The 22,768-nt window shown below is 37.1% G+C and overlaps 1 protein-coding gene across 2 annotated transcripts in view; it reads right to left on the bottom strand.

Annotated features, from left to right (window-relative positions):
• The window catches only part of GRM7 (glutamate metabotropic receptor 7), a 1,027,380-nt gene extending 1,013,400 nt beyond the window's left edge, over positions 1-13,980 (bottom strand). For both annotated transcript variants that reach the window (XM_031954369.1, XM_031954361.1), the window contains exon 1: positions 13,058-13,980. In XM_031954369.1, coding sequence (XP_031810229.1) covers positions 13,058-13,738 — 681 coding nt within the window. In that variant the 5' untranslated portion in view covers positions 13,739-13,980. The remainder of the gene's footprint in view (positions 1-13,057) is intronic.
• Positions 13,981-22,768: the final 8,788 nt, after the last annotated feature.

Here is a 22,768-nt window from a genome sequence, read left to right as displayed (position 1 = left end):
CAGGCATTGTGCTAAGCAACAGAGATACAAATTAAAAAGCAATAGCCCCTGTCCTCGGTGGACTTGCAATCTCAATCTAGTCCAGGATTATGTTGGCAAAGGAGGTTGCAAAAGACAAAATATAATTGTCTTCTTGGCATGATAGATAAAACATATTGCAGATAGAAGCAGTTAATAATCAATCAACATTTTTTTGGCACCTTCGATTTGTTGGGTGTCTGGTAGCTATCTCACTTTGATTAAGTCATTTTATCCCTCTCAGCTTCAGTTTCTTTATGTACAAAATGAGGGGTAACATATTCTTCTTCCACTTTAAATATCTATGTTTCTTTTATTTCTATGAGACAATATGCAGTATATATCAGTTATACCTGCTTCAGAAAGTCAGCCAATGATAATTCCTAATAAATGAATAATAGAGAAAAAATAAAATGCAAACGGCAGGCATCTCTCCATTCTTTGTGCATAAAGCAGAAGATTTAGCCTCAACTGATATCCTACTTCCTGATTACCAAACATGGAAACATTGTAGGATGAGTTTTGCAATTTCTTAGCAATTTTCCTTCCACTAGTTCTGTGACTTGTGAATAGCCCCTCAAAGTTCATATTTTAGAGAAATATGTCATCTTTACACATCAATCCCATTTTATGTTCTTCCTACAAATTCATCATCTGATAGTTACACATTATCCAGGACAAGTGGACAGAGTGAGGATGCTACATCCCCTTTTAATAGTATTAGAAACATCAGAGTATGTCCTGCACTAGTCTCACTGAATGGAGGTTTAGGTATTATCTTTTAGTAAAAAGAAATTCTGAGAATGCCTAGTATAAAGATTTTAATCTTTATGCAAGACATAGTGTAGACTATGCAAAGTAGAAATGCAAGCTATCAGTTCATATTCCATATAGATTAACTTAGTTTATAGACTTAGGCAAATAACTGGCCCTGTCTAAGTCTTTTTTTTGTGAAATGAATGTATTGAACTAGATAATTTCTTAGGCTCATTCCAGTTCTAATGAGCTATGACACTATTTCCTTACTTATATTTGCATTCCTCTATATGACTTTTATTTTAGATTACAGTACAGCTATCTATATCTATACTCATTTGTTTAGTAAACTACCAAAAAATATAAACTTTTCTAAGTATGAGGGGATTATACTTTGATAAAGAGAAGCTTCAAATTTCAGAGTGAGAGAAATGGACCAGGAAAAATAACTGAAGAAGCAAGTTTGAAAGAAAATATATCCACATGTAGTAGAAATAGAAAAAGTAAAAACTGTAAATAATACAGAACTAAAAGTATTAGACTCAAAGTTCATTTTCAGAAGACTGTCTTCATTGGTAGAAATTGATTATTCAATACTTCATGCCAGACTCAAGGGGATAAGTCGATGAGAGGAAAGGTTGAGTTGATTGATGAAATCTTGGAAGAGAACAGATGGCTTCTTCAAGAAATAAATATATTCTTCCAGATTCTCTTCAAGGAGAAGTCTTTGAAGGGAGATACAGTCTCCATATAGAGGAAGGTTATTTCTGTCATATCTCTCTTCTTAAATTGCTACACTAAAGACTTGGTCAATTGAGCTTTCTGTTAAGATACTTTACTCTCAATGGGAGAGTTCTATTACTCTGTCAATTGTCTAGTATAATCTCTGTATGGCATCTTTAATTTCTGTTTGCTCTGAGATTGGAGAAATGGGTTTACTATTATTCACTGCTTGTGATCTTTGCCAGTGATCTTTGGGTGGGAAGGGAATCAAGTCTTTGATACAAAGCCTGGGAGACTCCTTCTTTATAGGACAATGATCAGGAGTATGCCTTGAAACTAGAAAATTATTTCATCCAATCTAACAATTTTTAAGGAGCAGTTAGAGACAATTTTATCCCTATAACTCCCTCTCTGAGCAGAAGAGACTTACCGGTCTTATGGTCCTACAGTCTTGCTCTCCCTGCTGACAGAAATCAGTATCCCTAGAAGATGAGTGCATGCATAATGAAGACTAAAGATAAATTTTCATACCTCTCTGTGAGCCACTTCTAGATATGTCCATATGGGCACATAAAAGCTACCTATGTTGGCAATAGCATACATACATTTATGTTTCTCCAAGTTTCATTCCTGACTTTCCCCCAGAATTTGTCTAAAATGTCCTAGAAACCTCTTCAACATGTAAATTCAATCCCTTCTTGGAATTCTTACGTTACAAGTATCTCCACACTTGCAATCTCACCTTCTGATTGTCCAGTTCTTTCCAGTACTCCATTTTAACGAGGATGCTTGGTCCTGTCTTGCCTTTATTCCTCTATGGGAGGTGCAGTCCTGACATTTTGGATTTTACCATTTTTCTGTCTCTTGTATATTCATCTCCCTTCTTTCCCCCTACTCATTTTACTTTCCAAATTTCTTTTTATGTGTTACCTTTCTACATATATATATATACATATATATGTATATGCTTGTATTTGTATTCTTAGGGCTAGTATAATTCCTGGAATAGATAAATAGATAAAAGTTTAATAAATGTCTGTTGACTTCTTGACTTGATAACCTACCTAAAGAAATGATTTCTTCCCCTTTGGGGAGAAGGGAAATTAAGTATTGACCCCCTACTACAATGGCTTCTAGGGGTCTTTAGAAGGAAAGTAATAGAAAACAAATCAAAATAAAACAAACAATGGGAATAAGAAAATAAAGTCCAGCAATTCTTGCTTTTGGCCATTGTACAGGTTGTATATTATATAGAGTGTTGGATTTGGATTCAGGAAAATCTGAGTTCAAATCCTGCCTCAGGCTCTTACTAGCTATATGACCATAAAGAAATCATTTTATGGTTTATCTTACAAATGAGGATAATAATAGTAGCACCATCTCCTTTATAAGACTGGTGTGATGATCAAATCATATGACAAATTACATGTAAAGTAATTTGCAAATCTTAAAGCACCATGTGTCACTGGGTATTTATTTATCTTTTTTTTTTTTGGCCTTAGCTTATACAGTTTAATCTTCATTCCTTCGATTTCTAGGGGTTTTGCACAGCTTAGTAATGCATGTAAAATCACTTCCATCCAGAATCTTCTCAAGCCTGACAAATTTTCTACAAATATTCCAGACTGGTCAACACTGAATTGTTAAATTTAGCTATATATGACCTCATCAAAATGACCTCCCCAAATACACAAGAAGGAGTTGCTCCCTAGAGAATTATATAACTGTACCATTTGTTAGGATATTTAATTTTTAAAAGGTATTTCTCCATTTTTTCTTTGAAGAGAAACATTTAGACAAAATAGGAAATTATAAGTTATTTTCATTCTATCTATCCAGGATTTCCTAATATCAGATTTCTGAAACCATGAGCTTTCTAATGTGGCACTATGACAATCTACACACAAAAGTAATGTCCCTTGCTTAGAGTCCTTAAGCCAGCATGTCCCAAATACTTTTCTTTTCACATAATCAGCCTAAGTCTATCTGAGTAGGAGGAATAATTAGAGATAAGAGAATAGTTGCTGCATATAGCTCAAGTTAGTGCAGATCTCACTGTAAGTCCATAATTATACCCACTTTCCTAGTCCAAACAATCCTACTCATTATCATCAAGGTAGAAAGTATTAAGATCCATGAGTGCACATGTGTACTTTTATAAAGATGGTTGTATACTCACATTCTCAACTTTTTTTCTTTTTCTTTTAAGAAGGATCATAAAGACACTCCTAACTCCAATCATCTTCCTCTGCCCCCTGCCTAAACATTCCATATGGAAGGTAAAAGTATCCAATATACTGGAGTCTTAAAATAATTCTCAGAAGTGACAGCCAAGAATGGTATTCAGACCATTTTTAAGGAAAAGACTTTCTGCATGTTTCCTTGGCATCCTCTATTTCTTCCTTTTAAACATGAAGAAATAGAGGCCCAGAGAAGTTAAATATCTTTATCAAAGTCTAGGTCTTTTTACATAATACCTGACTATCTACATACATAGCCATTTCAGGTTAGAGAGATGAAGATGTGTGTGTTTGTATTTATACATGCATGCATGAACACATGTATTGTACATGGTTTGCATGCTCACAGATATTCATTTGTTCGCAATGTGTACATGTATACACACACACACATATATATATATATATATATATATACATCGTTTTCTCTATTTCTCTATCATGTATCTATCTATCACCAGAGCCATATCCTCAAGGAAATAAAATGACAACAATAAAAAATTAATGACTTTCATAAATACAAAAATACTTGTAAATATTTTTTCAGGTTCTCGTGAAAGGAATTTTATGACTCTAATAGATCTAAGAATTTAATACATTCATCTTTTCACTAGAAGGCAGTTTGATATAGTGGACAGAATACTAGACTTGCAAACAGGAAGATTTATGTTGAAATCTTGTTTCAAATTAATAATTATTATTCTCTGGACAAGTCATTTAGTTACCCTCATCAGTCCTCATTTTCTTCTTTGTAAAAGGATGGTGATAATAATAGCACTATTTCATAGAACTATTGTAAAGATCAAATTATTTATGGGTATATGTATACATATATACACACATTTATCAAAACATGAATGCACATATATATGCATATGTGTGTATATATATACATATATGTATGAAACATTTAAAGGAATATAGAAATATTAACTATTGTTCTTCACTGTCTCAGCAATGACTCAAGAATACAACTGCAAACAGTCAACTGCAAACAAAGTGCTAACATGATACATTTGTGCAAAACTTGGGAAAGTTATTAATGATAGGAAAGATTTACCATTTACTTTTAAAATAAAATATAATTTAATTTCTCAGTGCTACCCACAAAAATTATAATGCTATAAGTTATATAGAAGTTCCAATCTGTATTGTTTAAATTGACTTTCTTCATTGGGGATTCTATGTAGCAAGGATATTACAGGTTTATTTTCTCATCAAAGTAGTTATTATTGCTGATTCAACTTTCTGAATCTTATAGTTTCAGACTTATGCCTTTTACCCTCTGACAATTTCATGATGGATAATTACCTACCAAAACCCAACAAAACAAACAGATTAAAAAGTTCAATCAATCAAACAGAAATATGAGTGAATAGAAGGGAAAAATTAATTTACCAATAACTCAACCAATTCTATTTTCAAAGCTAGGAGAGTTGCTTCGGTGTCCCCAGGGTTGCTGAAACAAGCATAATTTGTCTTCCATACCTAACCCATTTCAGATTGCAGATTCTCTATTCAAACCTTTGGTTTGTCGAACCTTTAATAATATCTTTTTTACCCTGTTTGATTAAGGGACACCAGAAGAAGAATGCCTTTCTACCAGCCCTTGCTACTAGGCAAAAGTATGCAGAGCTATGGAACTGAGTTTTGGATAGGCAAATGCTACTTCTTTCAAAATTAAACCTTTGGCTTATATCATAGAGTGGTTATAGAAAGGAAATAATACCTAACATAACTTTTCTTAATTTCATCTCTTTCCACAGCCTCTTATTTTGGCTAACCATTGCCATTTGTGTCCAAGAAGATATATCACTGTGAGAATCGAGGTCATGGTATTTAAAAAAAAAAAAAAACATTATTTTCCTCTTGATTTTATTGTACCAACTCTAACATTTAATTATGTTGGAGAAGTAGTTACACAATTACCTTCTGTTGTGTTCTTCAACTGCTATATTTTCATAAACTCTACTTCATGCTGCTATCCCTAGAACACTGGAAATGGATGCTTGTTGATATGAAATTTACTATAATTGCACTGAAAATATAGCTTACATAATTATAGTGCTAAGAAGAAATTCTAGATGTGTAAAGACCACATGGTCAGGTATTTTTAGTACAAGTACATACTTGGTCCAATTTCTGCAACCCAGAGGAAAATGGGACAGGATTTTGGATAAATCCCAAAGACTTCTCTGATCCAGAAAACTGTATCTGTGAACTCCCAAGATACTGTTGACATCTGAGCCTCTGTGTCTAGGTCACCCAAGTAGCACAAAGCTGGAACTGAAGATCAAATGTCTCTGGAAGTGTCTATGCTGACAAAATTCAGTATAAAATGGAATAATTATTTGTAGAAATTTATTTGAAGTTAGTGGCACATTCTATATTAATGAATCCAAAAACTCTTTCCCCCACTTAAATAGAAAACTTTAGTTACAAAGCTGTTTTTTTGAACTACCTTTTGTGTAGATATGTTTAATACATATACATACATCCATATACATGTGTGTTATATAAATATACAATCTATGTTCATATATATAATATATATATATATATATATTTTAGATATACACATAATATCAAACAGGATACATTGCATTGGAAGGCACACAGCAAAATTTCTCTAAATAAAAGAGAATGCCATTACAATGATTCTATTATCACATAACCTTAATCTAGAAGATTAAATTATATTTCTCAAAGCCAACAGGGAAAATTTAATTAATACATGTCAAATTTCTCTTAGGTGCCAGTAATGGGGGAGTATACAAGGTAAAACCAAATTTAAAATCTTAAAACTGAGATCTTTATCTTACACCTTGGTATCATTGTATCTTAGAAGTTCAGCTGTGAAACACACTTATGAAAAGTTCGCTCATCTATGACTTAGAAGATAAATCTTTAAGAGTTGCAAGAGCTTCACTGAGAAAAGTTCCATAAAGGGGGCATGTGAACAGTGACCTTCTTGACTCCAGCTTTAGCACTCTATCCTCTATATACTGAAACCTCTCCTTCTAGAGAGTATGTACAGGTTTAGAGCTGAGAGACATCCCAGAAGCCCTTCAATCCAATGTGCTTCGTTTTACTGAATGACTTGCCCAAGGTTTCATAGATAATAAAAGAGCAGGGACAATATTAGAAGTAAGAGTATATGGCTCCAAATTCAATGGATTTTCTACTGTATTATGCTGGCTACTCCGATCAATTACATATTTTCTCCTTGAAAACTTTTACTGACTATTTCCTCATGCTTAAAACCATTTATGATTTTTCTAAGACTAAACAAGAAAAATGCTTAATAGTTACATTCACAAATGCAATATTATAATCAAAGCACAATAATAAATAATCTCCTAGATATTATTCAAAAACTAATTTATAATCTTCTCAAAGGAATAGAAGGGTGTAGTTGAAGAAAGGAGAAGTACATTGTTGAAAGATGGAAAATCTTGTAAATAACCAATTGTAAACTATTAAATGGAATTATTTAATAGCAAGAAGTGAAATAATCCATTAAACTGGAAACTCTCCCATCCCATTGTCCACACAAATTCTAATGTTGCTTTTCAGAAAATACTTCTAGGCCTGCATTAATTTGACTTTTGAAAACTACATTGATGTGTTCTTTGCATTTCTCATATTAATTTCAGTGATGGATTTAATGAATTAGGGCTATGGGAAGAGTGAAATGAATGAAATAAAGCTTAGGAATTGTCAAGTTCTATAAGGATTGAAAATGATCATGAGTAACCATAGTCTATGTGGAGCAAGGTTTATTATCCCAAGACCAAAAAATTCTGCTTTAACATAGTGGTGAACACAGTTTGAACATGAAAGTTTTTAGGCTCAAGGTTTTGTGAAGCTGTGATGTTAATCTCTTTATAGCAATTTAAACAAAGTGCTACTTATATTTTCAAATTGCTGAAAGTTACTTAGCTCAATAGACACAGTCAAAAGATGTATGTAATTAGTGTTACTGTAGGAACTTGGAGAAAGTTGTGACTTTTGCATATAGCCCTTTCTCCATGCAATATGCCATTGTACCAAAAAGAACACTAGACTAGGAAACAGATCACATAGGCTAACATGAGAAAACTGTCTCTTCTACTTGCGAACCAGATGATTTTAGCCAAATGTCTTTAGTTATACTTTTGCATTTTGAATTTTTCCTTCATAAAATGAAATAGTCAGGGTGATCTCAAAGGTTCCTTATAATTATAATATGCTATTATTGCTTTATTATTAGTAGTAGTATTAGTATTAGTATCCTTAGTGGTACGGTAAATAGAGCACTGGGACAAGACTCCAAAAATTCAAATTGAACCTCAGACATTTACTAATGTGTGACTCTGGACACCTCAATACTGTTTTCCTTGACTTTCTCTGGAAAATGAGCTAGAAAGGGAAATAGGAAACCCTTCCTGTATATTTGCCAAGAAAACCTAAAATGAGAAGTTGGATCCAACCGAAATGATTGAATAGTAATAATAACTGTGCCAGGATTATCTTTATCTATTGAAATCTTACCTTTCTTTTAAACTCCAATGTGAATACTACCTCCTCCACAAAGCCTTCCCAAGTTCTGTTCTTCACTCCCCATCTTTCTTCTTGAATATCACACAACACTTTGTTTTGCAGCTTTTGTATATGGTACTCATATGATATAGTGTCTTATGTCTTTCCCTGCTAGATTGTAAACTCTATGAAGGCTGAGTTTTTGACTTGAATTTCCATATCATTGATGTTAAATGAATATTTTTCTCAAAGCAAATGATCCCCATAGGTATGCATATAAATGTACAATGAACACAGTACCTTTAGTTATGTTTTTTTGGTGATTGGTTCCTTCCTTTTCTGCTCTTTTTAAAAACTGCCCCTTTATAAAATTCCCACTCACCATCTGCTTGTAAATTTTCTGAAACACAGTAACTATTGAGCCAGAGATGGCTTTGGAGACTATTCCAAATGGCATTAACACCCATATTTATAAAACTTAAAGATGAGTCGAGTCAAACTTTAAGCACTTTTTCCTTTCCCCACTATAGCTATTCCATAACAGCCCCAGGTGTCTGGTTTTATCCAATTACATACAATTTAGTAAAAGCAAAGGAAGCAAAAGAAAAACTACTTATATATAAAATATTCCCCCAAAGGCAATGATTGCCTTCCAGCTGCAGTGGATAGTTGAGAAACTTTGGTCGATTTAGAAACATAGTCCATTTATGGTTTCAAGGCCACGTGCTTGTATTTGCAATAAAGTATTGCTAACATGGCTCGATTGGCCACTTTTAGAAGAATTTTAGATTTTAGAAGAAAAATGGAAGTGAATAACATTCACTTCCATGACCATAGCTTAGGATGAGTTGCTCCTTATGAAATTCTTGTACATTATGAATTCAGATGAAGCAAGGATAATTTATACTCTCAGAATGTTTTCCCCAATACAATAAAAGAGAAAGAAGCTTTGAATAAAAATGCTCCCAGTATTCTACACTACTAATATATCTTACTTGTGCCACATAAAACAATGGTCATGGGTTATTTATCTTTCAGTTACTATATTATATAATCTCTCCATCTCTAAGTCATACCCATGCAATGATCTATTTAAAAAAAAAAAAAACATGCTACTCACAGTCAATATTAATTTACTTTTAATCTTATTTGACCAAAGATGTTGCCTCTTCCGTTTTGATTTTGTAAATAAATCTCTCCCAAATTCCTCCCTGATGCTTTGTAAAAAGCTGAAAAGACATTGCAGTCTGCTGTATGGCAATCATCAAATAAGGACGCAATGACTGTATTCTTCCTGGCATGGCCCTATAGCCTCATATTAATTTCATTATCCTCAAGTTCTTAGGATTAAAAGGCTCACTGAATGTGATTCCCTCCTGTAGACATGTCATTTTCAAGCTAGCTCTGCATCTGTGTGGAGGAGACAGATGACTGGTTTAGTTCAAATCTAGGGTCTGACACCAGCAGGCAAAATAGAGAAATGGTAATTAGCCAAGTCTGCACAGTAGCTCTGGCCAGGGAAGTCACAAGTTCTGTAGGGCCTGATATACCAAAAGGAACACTGTATCAATCTCTGGGAAAGGGTATAGCATTTTCTATTAGCTCTGATAGTATCTCATCATCTTTCCTAGAATTTTACATCCCACCCTATAGCAGGAATCTCAGGGTCCTACAATGTCTGACCTTTCCACACTGGACATTATCCTACTACAAATTCAAATTTTAAGGAGTGGCACACACAAGTTGAAAAAGATCCCTAAAATGAATCCACAAAAACAAACTTTGATTTGGGGATCCCAGAACACAATTCCTCCTTAAGGTTTCTTTAATGTAGGACAATCTTAATTGAGATAAACCCCTGAGTCCCAGAGAAGATACTGCCTGCCATCCTTTCCCTCTCCTTCTAATTGATTGTGCCTTTGAAAGATGAGTCTGTTTACCACTGTCTTTCTGCATTATACTTCTTCTTAGTTCATTTTGCTCACAGAGCCTGAGAAAGCCCAGAAGAATAGAGGACTTGGCCAGGAATAGCCCATTTTGAAAGTGCAAAAGGTCACCTGAACTCATCCTTTTTGATAGCTTTTTCTTGTTGTTTCAGAGGGAGCTGGACAATGGTTAACAAGAAATACACCTACATGAATAATTAAATCCGGCTTGTACCATGGAGATCCAAGCTACAAGTTGTTGCATTCCTTCTACCTCCAGCCAGCTCCCCCTTTCTCTACATGCAGGTGAAAGCAGGGGATCTTTCTCCCACAAAAAGCCTCAGCTGCTCAATCCAGTGTGAATAGCTGCAATTTGCAAATTAGAGAAAAATTACAGTGTTTACTACTATATCTTTTTTGTCTCCACCCACATCATTACCACTGGTATTTGTTTCCATTTCTTCTCAGCCCAGAGGGGAGAGAGAGAGAGCGAGAGAGAGAGAGAGAGAGAGAGAGAGAGAGAGAGAGAGAGAGGTGTGTGTGCACATGAGTGTTGGTGGGGTTGAGCCAAATCGCTGAGAAAGGCTGTTTCTTATGGAGTCCTTTTTAGCTGATAAAATAGAAGAGAAATAAGACCTCTCTGGATGTATGGAGGCAACATACAGTTTCCAACAACACTCAGATTCCCTCCTTTGCTTTCACATTTTATTCTATTCACAGATACAGGCCCATTCTGCAGCATTATCCCAAAGTGGTTTAAAGAGGAAAAGAGACTCCTCCCCCCAACCCTCCAAAAAAGTGAACCTGCTTCCAGCTTCCAGCTTTCTCTCTCTCTCTCTCTCTCTCTCTCTCTCTCTCTCTCTCTCTCTCTCTCTCTCTCTCTCTCAGCATAGGAATCCCAGAAAGAAAAGGGCATTCCACAAAAGATTTCCTGTTCTTTCCCATTTCTTTCTCTAAATGGCCCTCAAATCTTACAGCTCTCTGGCTCAGTCCTCTAGTGAACAGCTCCACGATTTCCCTGTTTCTTTCTTTAAGATGTTAGCACAGAGTGGTGGAATTCATATGCCTAGAGTCCAAATTACCTCCCATTACAAAGAATCAGCTTTTCGAAGGTGTTATAGTTAAGAATGTGACAACAGGAATAAGAAGCTAGCCAGAATTGGGATGGATGGTGGGGCATGGAATACATCCAGGCACAGGCTGTGGCTCTGGGCTGCCAGTCTCCGGGGGTGTAAACAGAACTTAATTCTTGAGATGGTGTCTTGACAGGCTACATTTCATCAGAGTGAGAGAGAGCCCCTTTAGAGGTATCTAGGCAGAAAAGATCGACTTTTTAAAGACACTGCCTTCGGGAACTGTGTGAGAAAAAGGATGAGTATCTCTGTGTTTTGGCTTAATCATGACAGAAGTAGTGGAATTGACTATGAGATAGGAAGAATGCAATTTATTGGAAAAGTTAAGGGAGAGGGAGAGAGAGAGAAAGAGAGAGAGAGAGAGAGAGAGAGAGAGAGAGAGAGAGAGAGGATTCTTAATGGTTTCTGTGTTGAGTTCCATAGAGCAGGCTGATGGGCTAACAGATACTTAGTCAAAGACAACAGGGTGTCTGTGTGTGTGTTGCGGGGAGTGGGACAGGCAGGCAGAAATGAACACTGCAGTATAACCCCCACGCCTCTAACCCTATCCCTTCAACCTTTCAGAAAACGGGCTTTCATAGCATTTTATCAATCGGGTACTTGTGCTCAGAGACGGAAACCCGATGTGGGCAAGGCACAGTCATCTCCTCACAACGCATACTTCAGTGGCTCCCTACGTGCCTCCATGAGTCGCCAGCTAGCCCGGTGAATTTTACTTAAGACTTCCCGGCTGCAGGGAGTGGGACTAAGGATGGGACTGGGGGAGGAGGAGTGTTTGAAGGACTTTCCGCCCACTATAGAATGATGCACAGGAAAATGAGTGGAAGTAGGCTCTTAGTGTAGAATTAATAAATATTATCTGCAATTATCATGAGCTCATTTCTGAATTGGACAGAGCTAAGTGCAGAGGTTTGAAAAGTGACAGGGCTCTATATACGATCTAGGAAGATGAAGTTGCCTATAGCTAGCCCACCAGGGTGTGACATAGCGGAGGAGGCTATGGGGTTGCTTCTTTCCCCTCTCTATTTGCCCTGCCTACTGGCCCTCTCCCTCCGAGCCCGGTTCTGATTCATCTCGAGCCCAGTGAAGAAGCTTCAGGGCTGGCCATTAGATCCTAGGGAATCTCTTCCTGGTGTTTAAGAACGCCTCAGCTGAGAGATTTCGGAGCTGTCCAGGGCTGAAGAGAAGTGTCGTTCCAACAATTCCCTAAGGAAACAACCCTGGAAGGAGCCTGGGATGAGGGACTGTGGGAATGGGGAGAGGGGCGCTGAAGAAGGAACAGTTGTCATCTTCGTTTCATCTTTAATATTCCCTGTGTGGCACCAGTTCACGAGGAACTCCCAGCACCCTGACAGGCACGCGAGCAGATGATATTTCACTCGAATGCAAACCTATTTAAATCAGCACCTCGTTTTATCCCCTAGATTGCTTCTTGTAAATAGGGCAATAAATCCAGAGATGGTGGAGGAGAGAGGGAGAGAAAGATAAGGAAGCATCAGAGAGAAGGGATACAGGAAGGAGGAAAGAGAGAGACTAAAACGATTCCTCCCCTTCTGGGGAGGAACCCGCTCAGGCACTCAAAGGAGAATTAAGTGAGTTGAGATCCCATCCCCCGCGGAGTCCCCGCAAGCGAGCAGGCAGAGAAGCGCTGAGCATCTCACTCCATCCCCACTGCTGGGTTTACGACGGGAGGCGCGGAGACCGACCCGAGCTTTTTCCACACTAATGCTGGGAACCCTACCTGAAACAGCCTTAAGATGTTAGCTACCATGATGGACACGGAACTCCCAGAAGCCCCGATCACTCCCACTACTTTCTCCGGCTTCACGAAGACTGGAGGCTCGCCGTTAGTGCAGCGCACGTCGGAGGTGTCCTTCTGGATGAGCGCCTGGACGAAAGTGAGCGACTGCTCCAGCGCGTAAGTGTCCCTGGAACAAGTGTCCAGGATCCGCGCGCCCAGCGTGACATTGGGTAACAGCTCCGGATCGCTGTTGATCTGGTCCAGGGCGTAGAGCATCGCTTCCAGCCTGTGGATCCCGTTCTCCTTCTTGATGTCCCCGCATGGTACGCCTGTGGGACCTTTGGCGTGCACCGGGAAGAGTCCTCCTAGGGTGATGTCCCCCTCGAGCCGGATGGAGTGCGGGGCATACATCTCTTGGCCTTGCGCCGCGGCGGCAGCGGCCAGGAGCACCTCCAGCAAACAACAGGGCAACTTCATCAAAGTCAGGAGATGGAACAGTCTCCCCAGCTGGAGCATGGTGTTGGAGCGGTTGGGGCCGCCGCTGCTGCTGAGGCTGCTTCTGCGGTGGTGGTGGTGGCGGTGGCGGAGGCGGCCCCGGCCCCGGCCCCGGCGGCTGTAGCGAGTGCTGCGATGCCCAGGTGCCCTGCTCTGGCCAGCTGGGGCCCCCGAGGTCTCCTTCATGCAAAGCAGGGGGGCTGTCTGGGGAACTAAAGAGACGACGGGGGTGTCCCGTGTTGCCTCCCAGGCTAGGGCGCACTGCGCTCCCGCTTGCTGTCTCTCTCTCTTTCTCTCCCTCTCTCTTTCTCTCTCTAGCTCTCACTCTCTCCCTCTCCTCCTCGCCGTGCTCCCCAGCAGCACAGCACTGGGGAGAGGGAAGGGATTGCTATCGCTTTAAATGGTCGTTCGACTCCCTCTCTTCCACAGCCTCCTCCTCCTCCTCCTCCCACTCTCTCCTCCCCTCCCCTCTCCACCCTTCCCTGACTCCCCCTCCCCCTCGGGTTTGCATCATCACGCAGGGAGGGGCTGCGTGCTGAGGTAATGGGGAGGTGGGTGGGCAGCAGCTAGGATGGGTAAGGGGAGAAAGAGCCGCTGGTCAGTCAGTAGCCGAGATGCATAGGTAGACTAGGTACTGGAGGGTCGAGGCTGCCTCCTCGTGCGTGCCTGTACCATGCAGGATAGGACTTTTAGACCCAACTCTCCATCTCCATCCCAATCGGCCCTGATGCTGCAGGGGGGGCGGGTGGAGTTTGCCCCGGGGAAGAACGTTGAGTTGCTGTCTTGCTCCTGGGGCTTCGGGACCAGGAGCTTAAAGCCTGGGAGAAACAGAACCTCTCTTTCTAGCTCTCAACCAGTCCTACCCTGTGCCTGGTTGTCAGGAGCCCGGAGGAAAGCAAAGGACCGAGGGAACGAGGAAGCTGTTGTGAGACTGGGAGACTGTAAAGGCTGTGGTCCCATCTCCTGCCTCCACTGGATGATTCTGGCTGGAGCGCGCGCGCGCACCACACACACACACACACACACACACACACACACACACACACACTAATCCCCCTCCTTCAGAGTAAAGGCTACCCAAAGTCTCCCTGGTTGTAAGGGACTTCGGCTGCCTTACAATCTGGGCGTTTGACGTGTTACATTGCGCTACCGGTGGCATCCGCAATTAATCCCATACCCAGAAAAAGCGACACTCCGAGGGGACGTGGAAGTGCCTCCTTCTCCTCTTTCCTCTGATCCTAGGCAAGCACTAAGCTAGAGCTTTCTAAATCTGCCCTAACAAATTTATATTTTATACTTCAGCTGGAAACTTTCTTCTGGATGGCATAATCCAAGCCCCACTTCTTTCATTGAAAAAGTGGGTTAAGGAGTTGGTCATAAAAGTGAGCAAAGGTGAAAGAAAGGAAGGAGCGAAAGGCCCTGTTTTGTGATTAATATCTGATCATTTAATAACACCCCACCCCAACCCCGGCCCGCACCCCGCAATGTACAACGAAAGGAAGATATTGCTGGTGGATAGATGTCATTTCCATTCATGCAGCCGGTAGGTGCTACAGGGTAGGGAGATTTACCTTCCACAAAAGGTTTGCGGGTACATACTTGTTCTACAGGACACATAGTTCTTTTCTTTTCTCCATTGACAAGCAGACACAGTGGTTGAGGTAACACAGGAGCAACAGGTGGCATTAAATGTACTCCGATAGAAAAGTATTATTTCCCTTCTTTCGGTACTGATTCCAGAGAGACCATTTAAGAAATTATCGATGCTTGAGTGGTAAGGTGGTGCAGTGACTAGTGAGTAGCCTTTTCAGTGCCAGAGTCGTGGGCTTGAGCTTTGCTTCTGACGCAAAATTATTTTTCTCAAAGTGGGAGCCTGAGTATCTAATTAGCTTACTACCGCACCCCACCTCCAACTAACATTAGGGAACAACTGCTGATATACTCCAGTGAAGGAAGTTTCTTGTAGGAAATGCCTTATAATAATGAAATAACAAGTAAGAAAGGAAAGAAGCAAGGAAGGAAGAAAGGAAGGAAGGAAGGAAGGAAGGAAGGAAGGAAGGAAGGAAGGGAGGGAGGGAGGGAGGGAGGGAGAGAGGGAGAGAAGAGGGGAGGGAGGAAAGGAGGAAAGGAGGGGATGAGGGAGGGAGGAGAAGAGGTAGGAAAGGAGGAAGAGAGGGAAGGAAGGGGAAAATCCAAATAAAATGTACAGCATTATTTAATGGATAGAGCTGCTATATTTAAATTACATATCAAAGCCTGCCTATGATGAATATTAGGTTGTAGGACTGGGGGTAAAGCAATTAATGTCCTAGTGCCATAGGTGATGCTTTAACATGCTATATTAAGGAAGAGTTAGTTGTTAGTCCTCTCGTCCTCTCTACAGATCAGATTCTTAACCTGGGGTTTGTGAATTAAAAAAAAAAAAAAAAAAAAAAGATAACTATTCAGGATAATCAGTTTCTTTTGAGTCAACTAAGTGGGCTAATGGACAATGCACTTGGCCTGGTATAAAAAAGAGTTGGATTTGAAGTGAGACTATTCCACAACTATTCATGAGACAGAAGAAGCAAGATAGTGACCTGCAGAAAAGTGGGATAGATAAGGAACATCAACCAAATTAATTGCATCTTCCATTCACCCCCTAGTTATCCCTTGAGGGAGAAGTGGTTTTTCTCTGTTTGTCTACCAATGCTATCACTTCTTACTTTTTCTCTTGTTCTGTGGCACTGGGGAAGTTTGTTTACTTTTATGTCTTTGCTATTTAATCTTTTATTATTAAATTTTTTATACATCTTAATAAATACTTTATTATTAAAAACTTGATATTCATTAAAAAAAAAAAAGGAAGAGTTGGATTTGAATCCTGCCCCAGACATTTACTAGTTGTATGACCCTGGGCAAATCATTTAACACCTGAATGTTTCAGTTTCTTCAGGGTAGGAAACCCCTACCTCCCAGGATTATTTTGAGTTTCAAATGAAATATTATTTATAAAACATGGCACATAGTACACAGTTAATAAATGTGTTTCATTCCTTTATAATTTTACTGTTTTTATTAATTGATATTTCATAATGATTTAATTCCTATATATTTATATTTTTTAAATCATTAGTCTGAGTTCATAGTCTTTACCAGACTGCCAAAGAAATCTCTCTCTCTCACACACACACACACACACACACACACACACACATACACAAAATGTACTGTAGGTGCTTTAGAGGGAATTTCTATACTAGAACTTTCCTCAAAGTGAAGAGATACTTAAGGTCATCAAAACTATTGAGAATGAGCCCTTAGGGTGAATATGAGGAGAAAAAATATAACAAATATATTTTGTTCTTGTATTATATGCCAATGATCCTTGTAAGGCTTTATTTCTATTCCACTAACAAGATATTCTATTTCTCATATTTGGGCTTCTTCTCTATATGTCCTCCATGCCCAATGCCCACAATCTCTCTCTCTCTCTCTCTCTCTCTCTCTCTCTCTCTCTGTCTCTCTCTCTCTCTCTCTCTCCTCTTTCTCTTTCTCTCTTGCAGGGACATACACACATACAATTCAATAGAGTAACAAGACATTGTAGGTCGTGGTAATGCTTATTTTTTTTGGCAAAGGCAAAGAATACCCACAAAGCATTAGGCAGAGAGGATGTCTTTTCTTTTGTAACTCTCCATTTTCAATTAGAAGGACAAGAGACAGTCTGACAAGGGCAACTCCCAACCACAAAATGCTGAAAAGTTACAAAAATCTCTGCGGCCAAGAGTAGAAGTGCTCAGACTCACTTTAGCTATCACCTAGACAAGTTGTGACCTGTTCCCATCCATTGGGATCAATCATTCAAAAGCACAGAAAAAGAAACAAAAGTTAAAAGTAAGCATTATGATTGATTTTGTGGCATTGGAAAGAGAAGAATCAGAGATAAACTTCAGGGTTGTGAAAGTCTGGCTATACCTCTGATGAAAAAAGTGGACTGTATAGTAAGATGTCAGCTCCTCCACTTGCATGTTCCCCCTCCCATAAGCTCTTCCTTGTACACCTGCTTTACTTTTTATTAAAGATATTGTTTTACCACAATACAATCACTATCATTAGGAATGCTAATGAGACCTCCAAATGAATCACAAGCTGTATTAAAAATAGCTTTCTTACTGAAAAGGAGAAGCCAAAACTCCAGCTGAGGAACTGAAATCATTGTCTCGAGCTTTCTCCTACCCCTTCATCCAAGTGAGTTTTCTTCTTTTCTTTAACAAATTTGAGTTTGAAATAACATTTGATGCTCTTTTTTCTTCCACACCCTTGTTTCTCAGGAAACAATGCCCTGTGATTTTTATCCTAAATAATCTACAGTTTTGCCAAGACCAAATTATTGTCCCTCACCTCCTATCACATACCTGACAGCTCAGGGGAAAGTTGTTTGTTACATCCCCAAACCTTTCCTGTTGGTAAAGTTAAAAATATAGTTTAACCTTGAATGTTGAATATAAGTAGAAGAACATTTCAACTTCTTGTAAGAAAGTTGGAGCTGTTAATTAGAGCTGATATAATGAAAGAATTTTGTGTCTTTGATCCAAGTTAAGACACTCCTTTCTCAAACACTCAATTTACATATGCTATATTCTTTGTTTTCTCCTCCCATCTCTATTCCCATTCTTTCTTCATCATTTCAAATATTTGTTTCCCCTGCTTTTGACTTTGTTTCCTTTTCCTTACCTTCCCTAGGCAGCTTGGTGTCTCCTATTCCCAGGAGTTCACATATTGACTCTATATTTAATATAGATACGTAATAGGTCAAGCTCACTGTATAAAAACTCAGAATTTTCCATTTCAAATAATCCAACAGCATCAGCATCCCAGTTAGTAAGAATAATAGTTTTTCTCCCACTATATGTTACAATTATTGATATCTTTCATAAAAATTTCAATATATTTCATATTACTATTCATATCTCAAAACAAGGGTCTGTAAGGAATATACTGTCATAAAGAAAAGAGAATTCTTTTCTTTTTTTAGGTCAAACATATTCAATTTTTCTAAACATATTTTCATATTTGTCCTGCTTTTTATGCTTCTCTTAAGTTTTGTATTTACAGATCAATTTTTTTGTTCAGAAATGATTGAAAATTCCTTATTTCATTGAATATCCATTTTCTCCCTAGAAAGAAATGCTTAATTTTGTTGAGTAGTTGATTCTTGCTCCTTTGCCTTTTAGAATATTATATTCCAAACCCTCCAATCTTTGGGTAATCCTCATTATGGTTTTTTGACATTTGAATTGTTTATTTCTGGCTGCTTGCAGTATTTTTTCCTTGATCTTATAATTCTGGAATTTAACTACAATATTCTTTGTAGTTTTCATTTTGGGGTCTCTTTCAGAGGTAATTGGTTAATTCTTTCAATGACTATTTTGTTCTTTAAGAACACACACAATTCTTTATATTTCCCAGATTCACATCTTTGTCACTTGTAAACCCTCTCAAAATGACGAGAAAGTGCTGGAGAAGATACTGTTTTAATTTTATGTTATTATATAAATATTGCATTATATAATATAACTAATGTAAAATTATATTACATTTTATATAATATATATTATATTATTATTTTTAACCTATCCACGATACTAGAGTGCAGTACACTGCTGAGGCAATATTAAGTGGAAGAATTTTTCATTCTCTTCCTTTCTTTTGAAATTATTTTGGATTCTTATTGTTTTCATCCTATACAATAAATAAATAGAAAGTTCCATCTTGGTGTCCCAATAGTTTATGTTTTATTGTGGGTTATAGGTTTTTTGTAGATTTATGTGATAGCATGCTTAATTGAGAGTCAGAGACCCTAATTGTAGCTCTTACAAAACCTATGTGTTTTACCCAGGACAATTCATGTTACTCAGTTTCCTTCTCTAGTAAATAAAAGAGATTTGGGCCAGATGGTTCCTAGGTTTCTATGCAGTATTAACAGAATATTCCATAATTTATTTGAGTGTTTATACTAAGGGCAACATACATTCCTCATGTAATATTTCCTTAGTAAATTTCTTGCCTAAAATCTTCAAAGTGATTAAGAATATCATTAAAGAGTCACTGCAATGTTCTAGGTCATGGTGAAATAGGGATATTGTTGTCTAGAAAAAAGTTTCCAATGATCCTATGATGGATAGAGAGTGATAATAACATAACAATTAGCATTTATACAGTACTTTACATTCTACAAAACTTCTCATTTGACCATCACAACAATTCTGGGAGATAAATATTATCACTATCCCTTTTTAAATAGATGGAGAAACTGAGGCAAAAAGAAGTTAAGTGACTTGCCCAGGCTGATACAATTAATGAATTAACTAGCCAAAGTTGATCTGCTAAAGGCAGGATTTGGACTCAGATTTTATTGACTTCAAGTCTAACATTTCTATCCACTGCATCATTTAGCTGCTTTTGGTTTTCTTTTGGAATAATGTATCTTTTTTGTTAAATGGTTTTGTAAAAGCCTAGTGTCTATCCATTTATATACCTTTCTTGATATTGATGTTCAGAAGATTGTTGAACACGTTTATCTTTGTAACTGCTGGAATACTGGTATATGATAAATTTTTTAAATAAGCATTCATAGAAAAAAATTGAGACAAATTTTAGACCTTTAAAATTTAAATTTTAAGGTAATTTACAAAATCAATTAAAATTTGAAACATTAAATTTGCTCTATCAAATCAAATTCTTTCTCTTTAGAAAACAAATCATCAAATTACACAACATAGTTATATTCTTCATACTTTTTAGCCAATTTTGTAACTATGTAACAAGTATGTAAATATGAAGAGTTGTTCTTTTAAAGAAAATGATCTGCAAAATATTTTATGTTCTCTCTTTTTTTTTTAACCAAGACTGAAAAGCTATCTATCTATCCTGTCTGTCTATCTAAACTTTCTGTTTGTCTGTCTTTCTGTCTCTCTCTGTATGCCTATAAATCTATCTTATCTATGTGTGTATACACACACACACACACACACACACACACACACAGAGAGAGAGAGAGAGAGAGAGAGAGAGAGAGAGAGAAAGAGACAGAAAAAGAGAGAGAGAGACAGAGAGAGAGAGATACATATGTAAATATGTTAGTAGTCAGTGATGTTATATTATTCATTTTGGGAGTAATAAATACTTTTAATTTGTCAATATTCTTTCCTTCTTGAGATATTTAGACTACCTTTAAAATCAATCTGTCTCCTGCATGGATGACTTTTGTACTTGATTAGTTGTAGCTCTTTTTCATAATGAAGTTTTCTAAATTTCCATTTAAATGTTCTTCCATAAGAAGATAAAATACCAAATTGGTAAAGTCGTAATGTTGGGATTCTACTAATATTGATGATAAAAATTAGGTCAAGAGAAATATTACTAGATTTATTTTATTTCTCATTTACTTGCTGCCCCTTCAATTTTATTCTTAAATGCTTTCAGGATTTTGTCACTTAATTTGAGTCATAAGATTATAATAGGTTCAAAAATTTAGACCAAGAAGGGTCCTTAGAAACCACTGAGACTAATGATTTTATTTTTACACATGAAGAAACTGAGTCATACAGAGTGAAAGCGATTTGCCTACTATCACAAAACTAGTCAATGATTGTGTGTTGAGATTTGAACTAAAGTCTGACTCCACGTCTGATTCCCTATTTGCTATAAAGTATGCTTTCCATTCTGCTGCTTCTAGAGTTCTGGCCTTCAAGTTTACACCTAAAAAAAGCTAATATAAACTTTTTTTAATCATTGAAAATATTCCTACTTCATACAGTGCACAGTATGTGTGTATGTGTGTGTGTGTGTGTGTGTTCAGTACTTTATTGATAAAGACTTTCATTTAAAAGCTATGATTGATATAATGGAATAAAGAAATTCCTAAAATTTGTTATTCAAATATTAAAAATTAAATCAAATGTCATCTATCATTTATATTATAAAACTGGAGTTATCATATCTTCTTATGAAAAAAGTCTGTCCTTTAAAGAATAAAACAAACTTTTAAAAAAGTATGCATTCAAAAGAAAAGCAAATACAATGAGCACCCAGATAGAAAGGCAAATAATACTTAAATATGTCACAATATGCAAACATAATAGTGGCACCAGAAAATAATATACTAAATGAGATTTGTTTCAAGATGAATCTAGAGAGATTGCCTTATATGATTTTGAGTCTTTCTAATTTCACATTTATCTTATTTTTCTCCTAAGTAAACAGTTTCTTTCAAATGTTTAAAATTATAAGATAATTCATGTGGTAGGAACTCAAGATAAAACTTGCTGACTCAATGAATAAGTTAAAAGTTCCATATAAACATTGAATTAATGATACTTTTCATTCAAGTTGTCTCTCTAAAAGAGATGTGACAGATATAAGAAAGTAGTTCAGAAATTTGGCTCCAGGTTATAGAGGTGACCAGTGGGAAAAGAGAAACATGCTTCAGCTGATGTGTACCTATTTACATTAAATTAAGTAAAAATTGGTTATATCCAGAATTTCTGTTAGTCTAACCAATTCTTCTTATATTGTTCCAATTAAAAATTAGGATATTTTGTCATTGAAAATGTCTGAACCTACAATGATGCAATGGAAATTTTCATGTAGAATACTTAGAAACAATTTTCATTTTAGAAAGAAATGTGTCAGTGTTTACTGAAATGGAAAATAATCTGTGATTGCCTTATACCAAACTTAGTTTTTAGGAGAGTAGGACTTTTATTTCAGGGGGATTAAAAAGATAGGATGCTCCTATAGGACTAGGAGGGATATGCTAGACACTAATATTCAAATTCCTACATAAAAGTATGATAATGATATCAATAATTCATTTTATTTTGTTTTGCAAAGTTTCTTTTTTTTCCTCTCAGCAACTCTGTGAAGGGAAAAAGAAACTGCGAAACAAAATACAGTGAAGAAAAACAAATAACAGAATTAAGATTGAATTAAATGGTGAATAAGAAAAGAGAAAAAAAAATGAAAAGAAAGTTTAAGATGTTTGTCTGTGTTATATTCTTTTCAGATTGATGGGGGGCAGTGTTGGTAAATGATATATATTTAAGACTTTCGATGTTAGCTTTACTTACCCATATTCACCTGCTTCAGTTCCCCAAATGTTTTCTGCCTAACAGATTATTCACCAATCTTTTCCAGACTTGATAAGATAAGATAAGGCACTGGAATTAAGAA

The sequence above is a fragment of the Sarcophilus harrisii genome, chromosome 1 (genome assembly GCF_902635505.1).
Source record: "Sarcophilus harrisii chromosome 1, mSarHar1.11, whole genome shotgun sequence".
Classification (NCBI taxonomy): domain Eukaryota; kingdom Metazoa; phylum Chordata; class Mammalia; order Dasyuromorphia; family Dasyuridae; genus Sarcophilus; species Sarcophilus harrisii.
The sequence above is the reverse complement of the archived record's forward strand: the minus strand, read 5'-3'. Positions and strand labels throughout refer to the sequence as shown.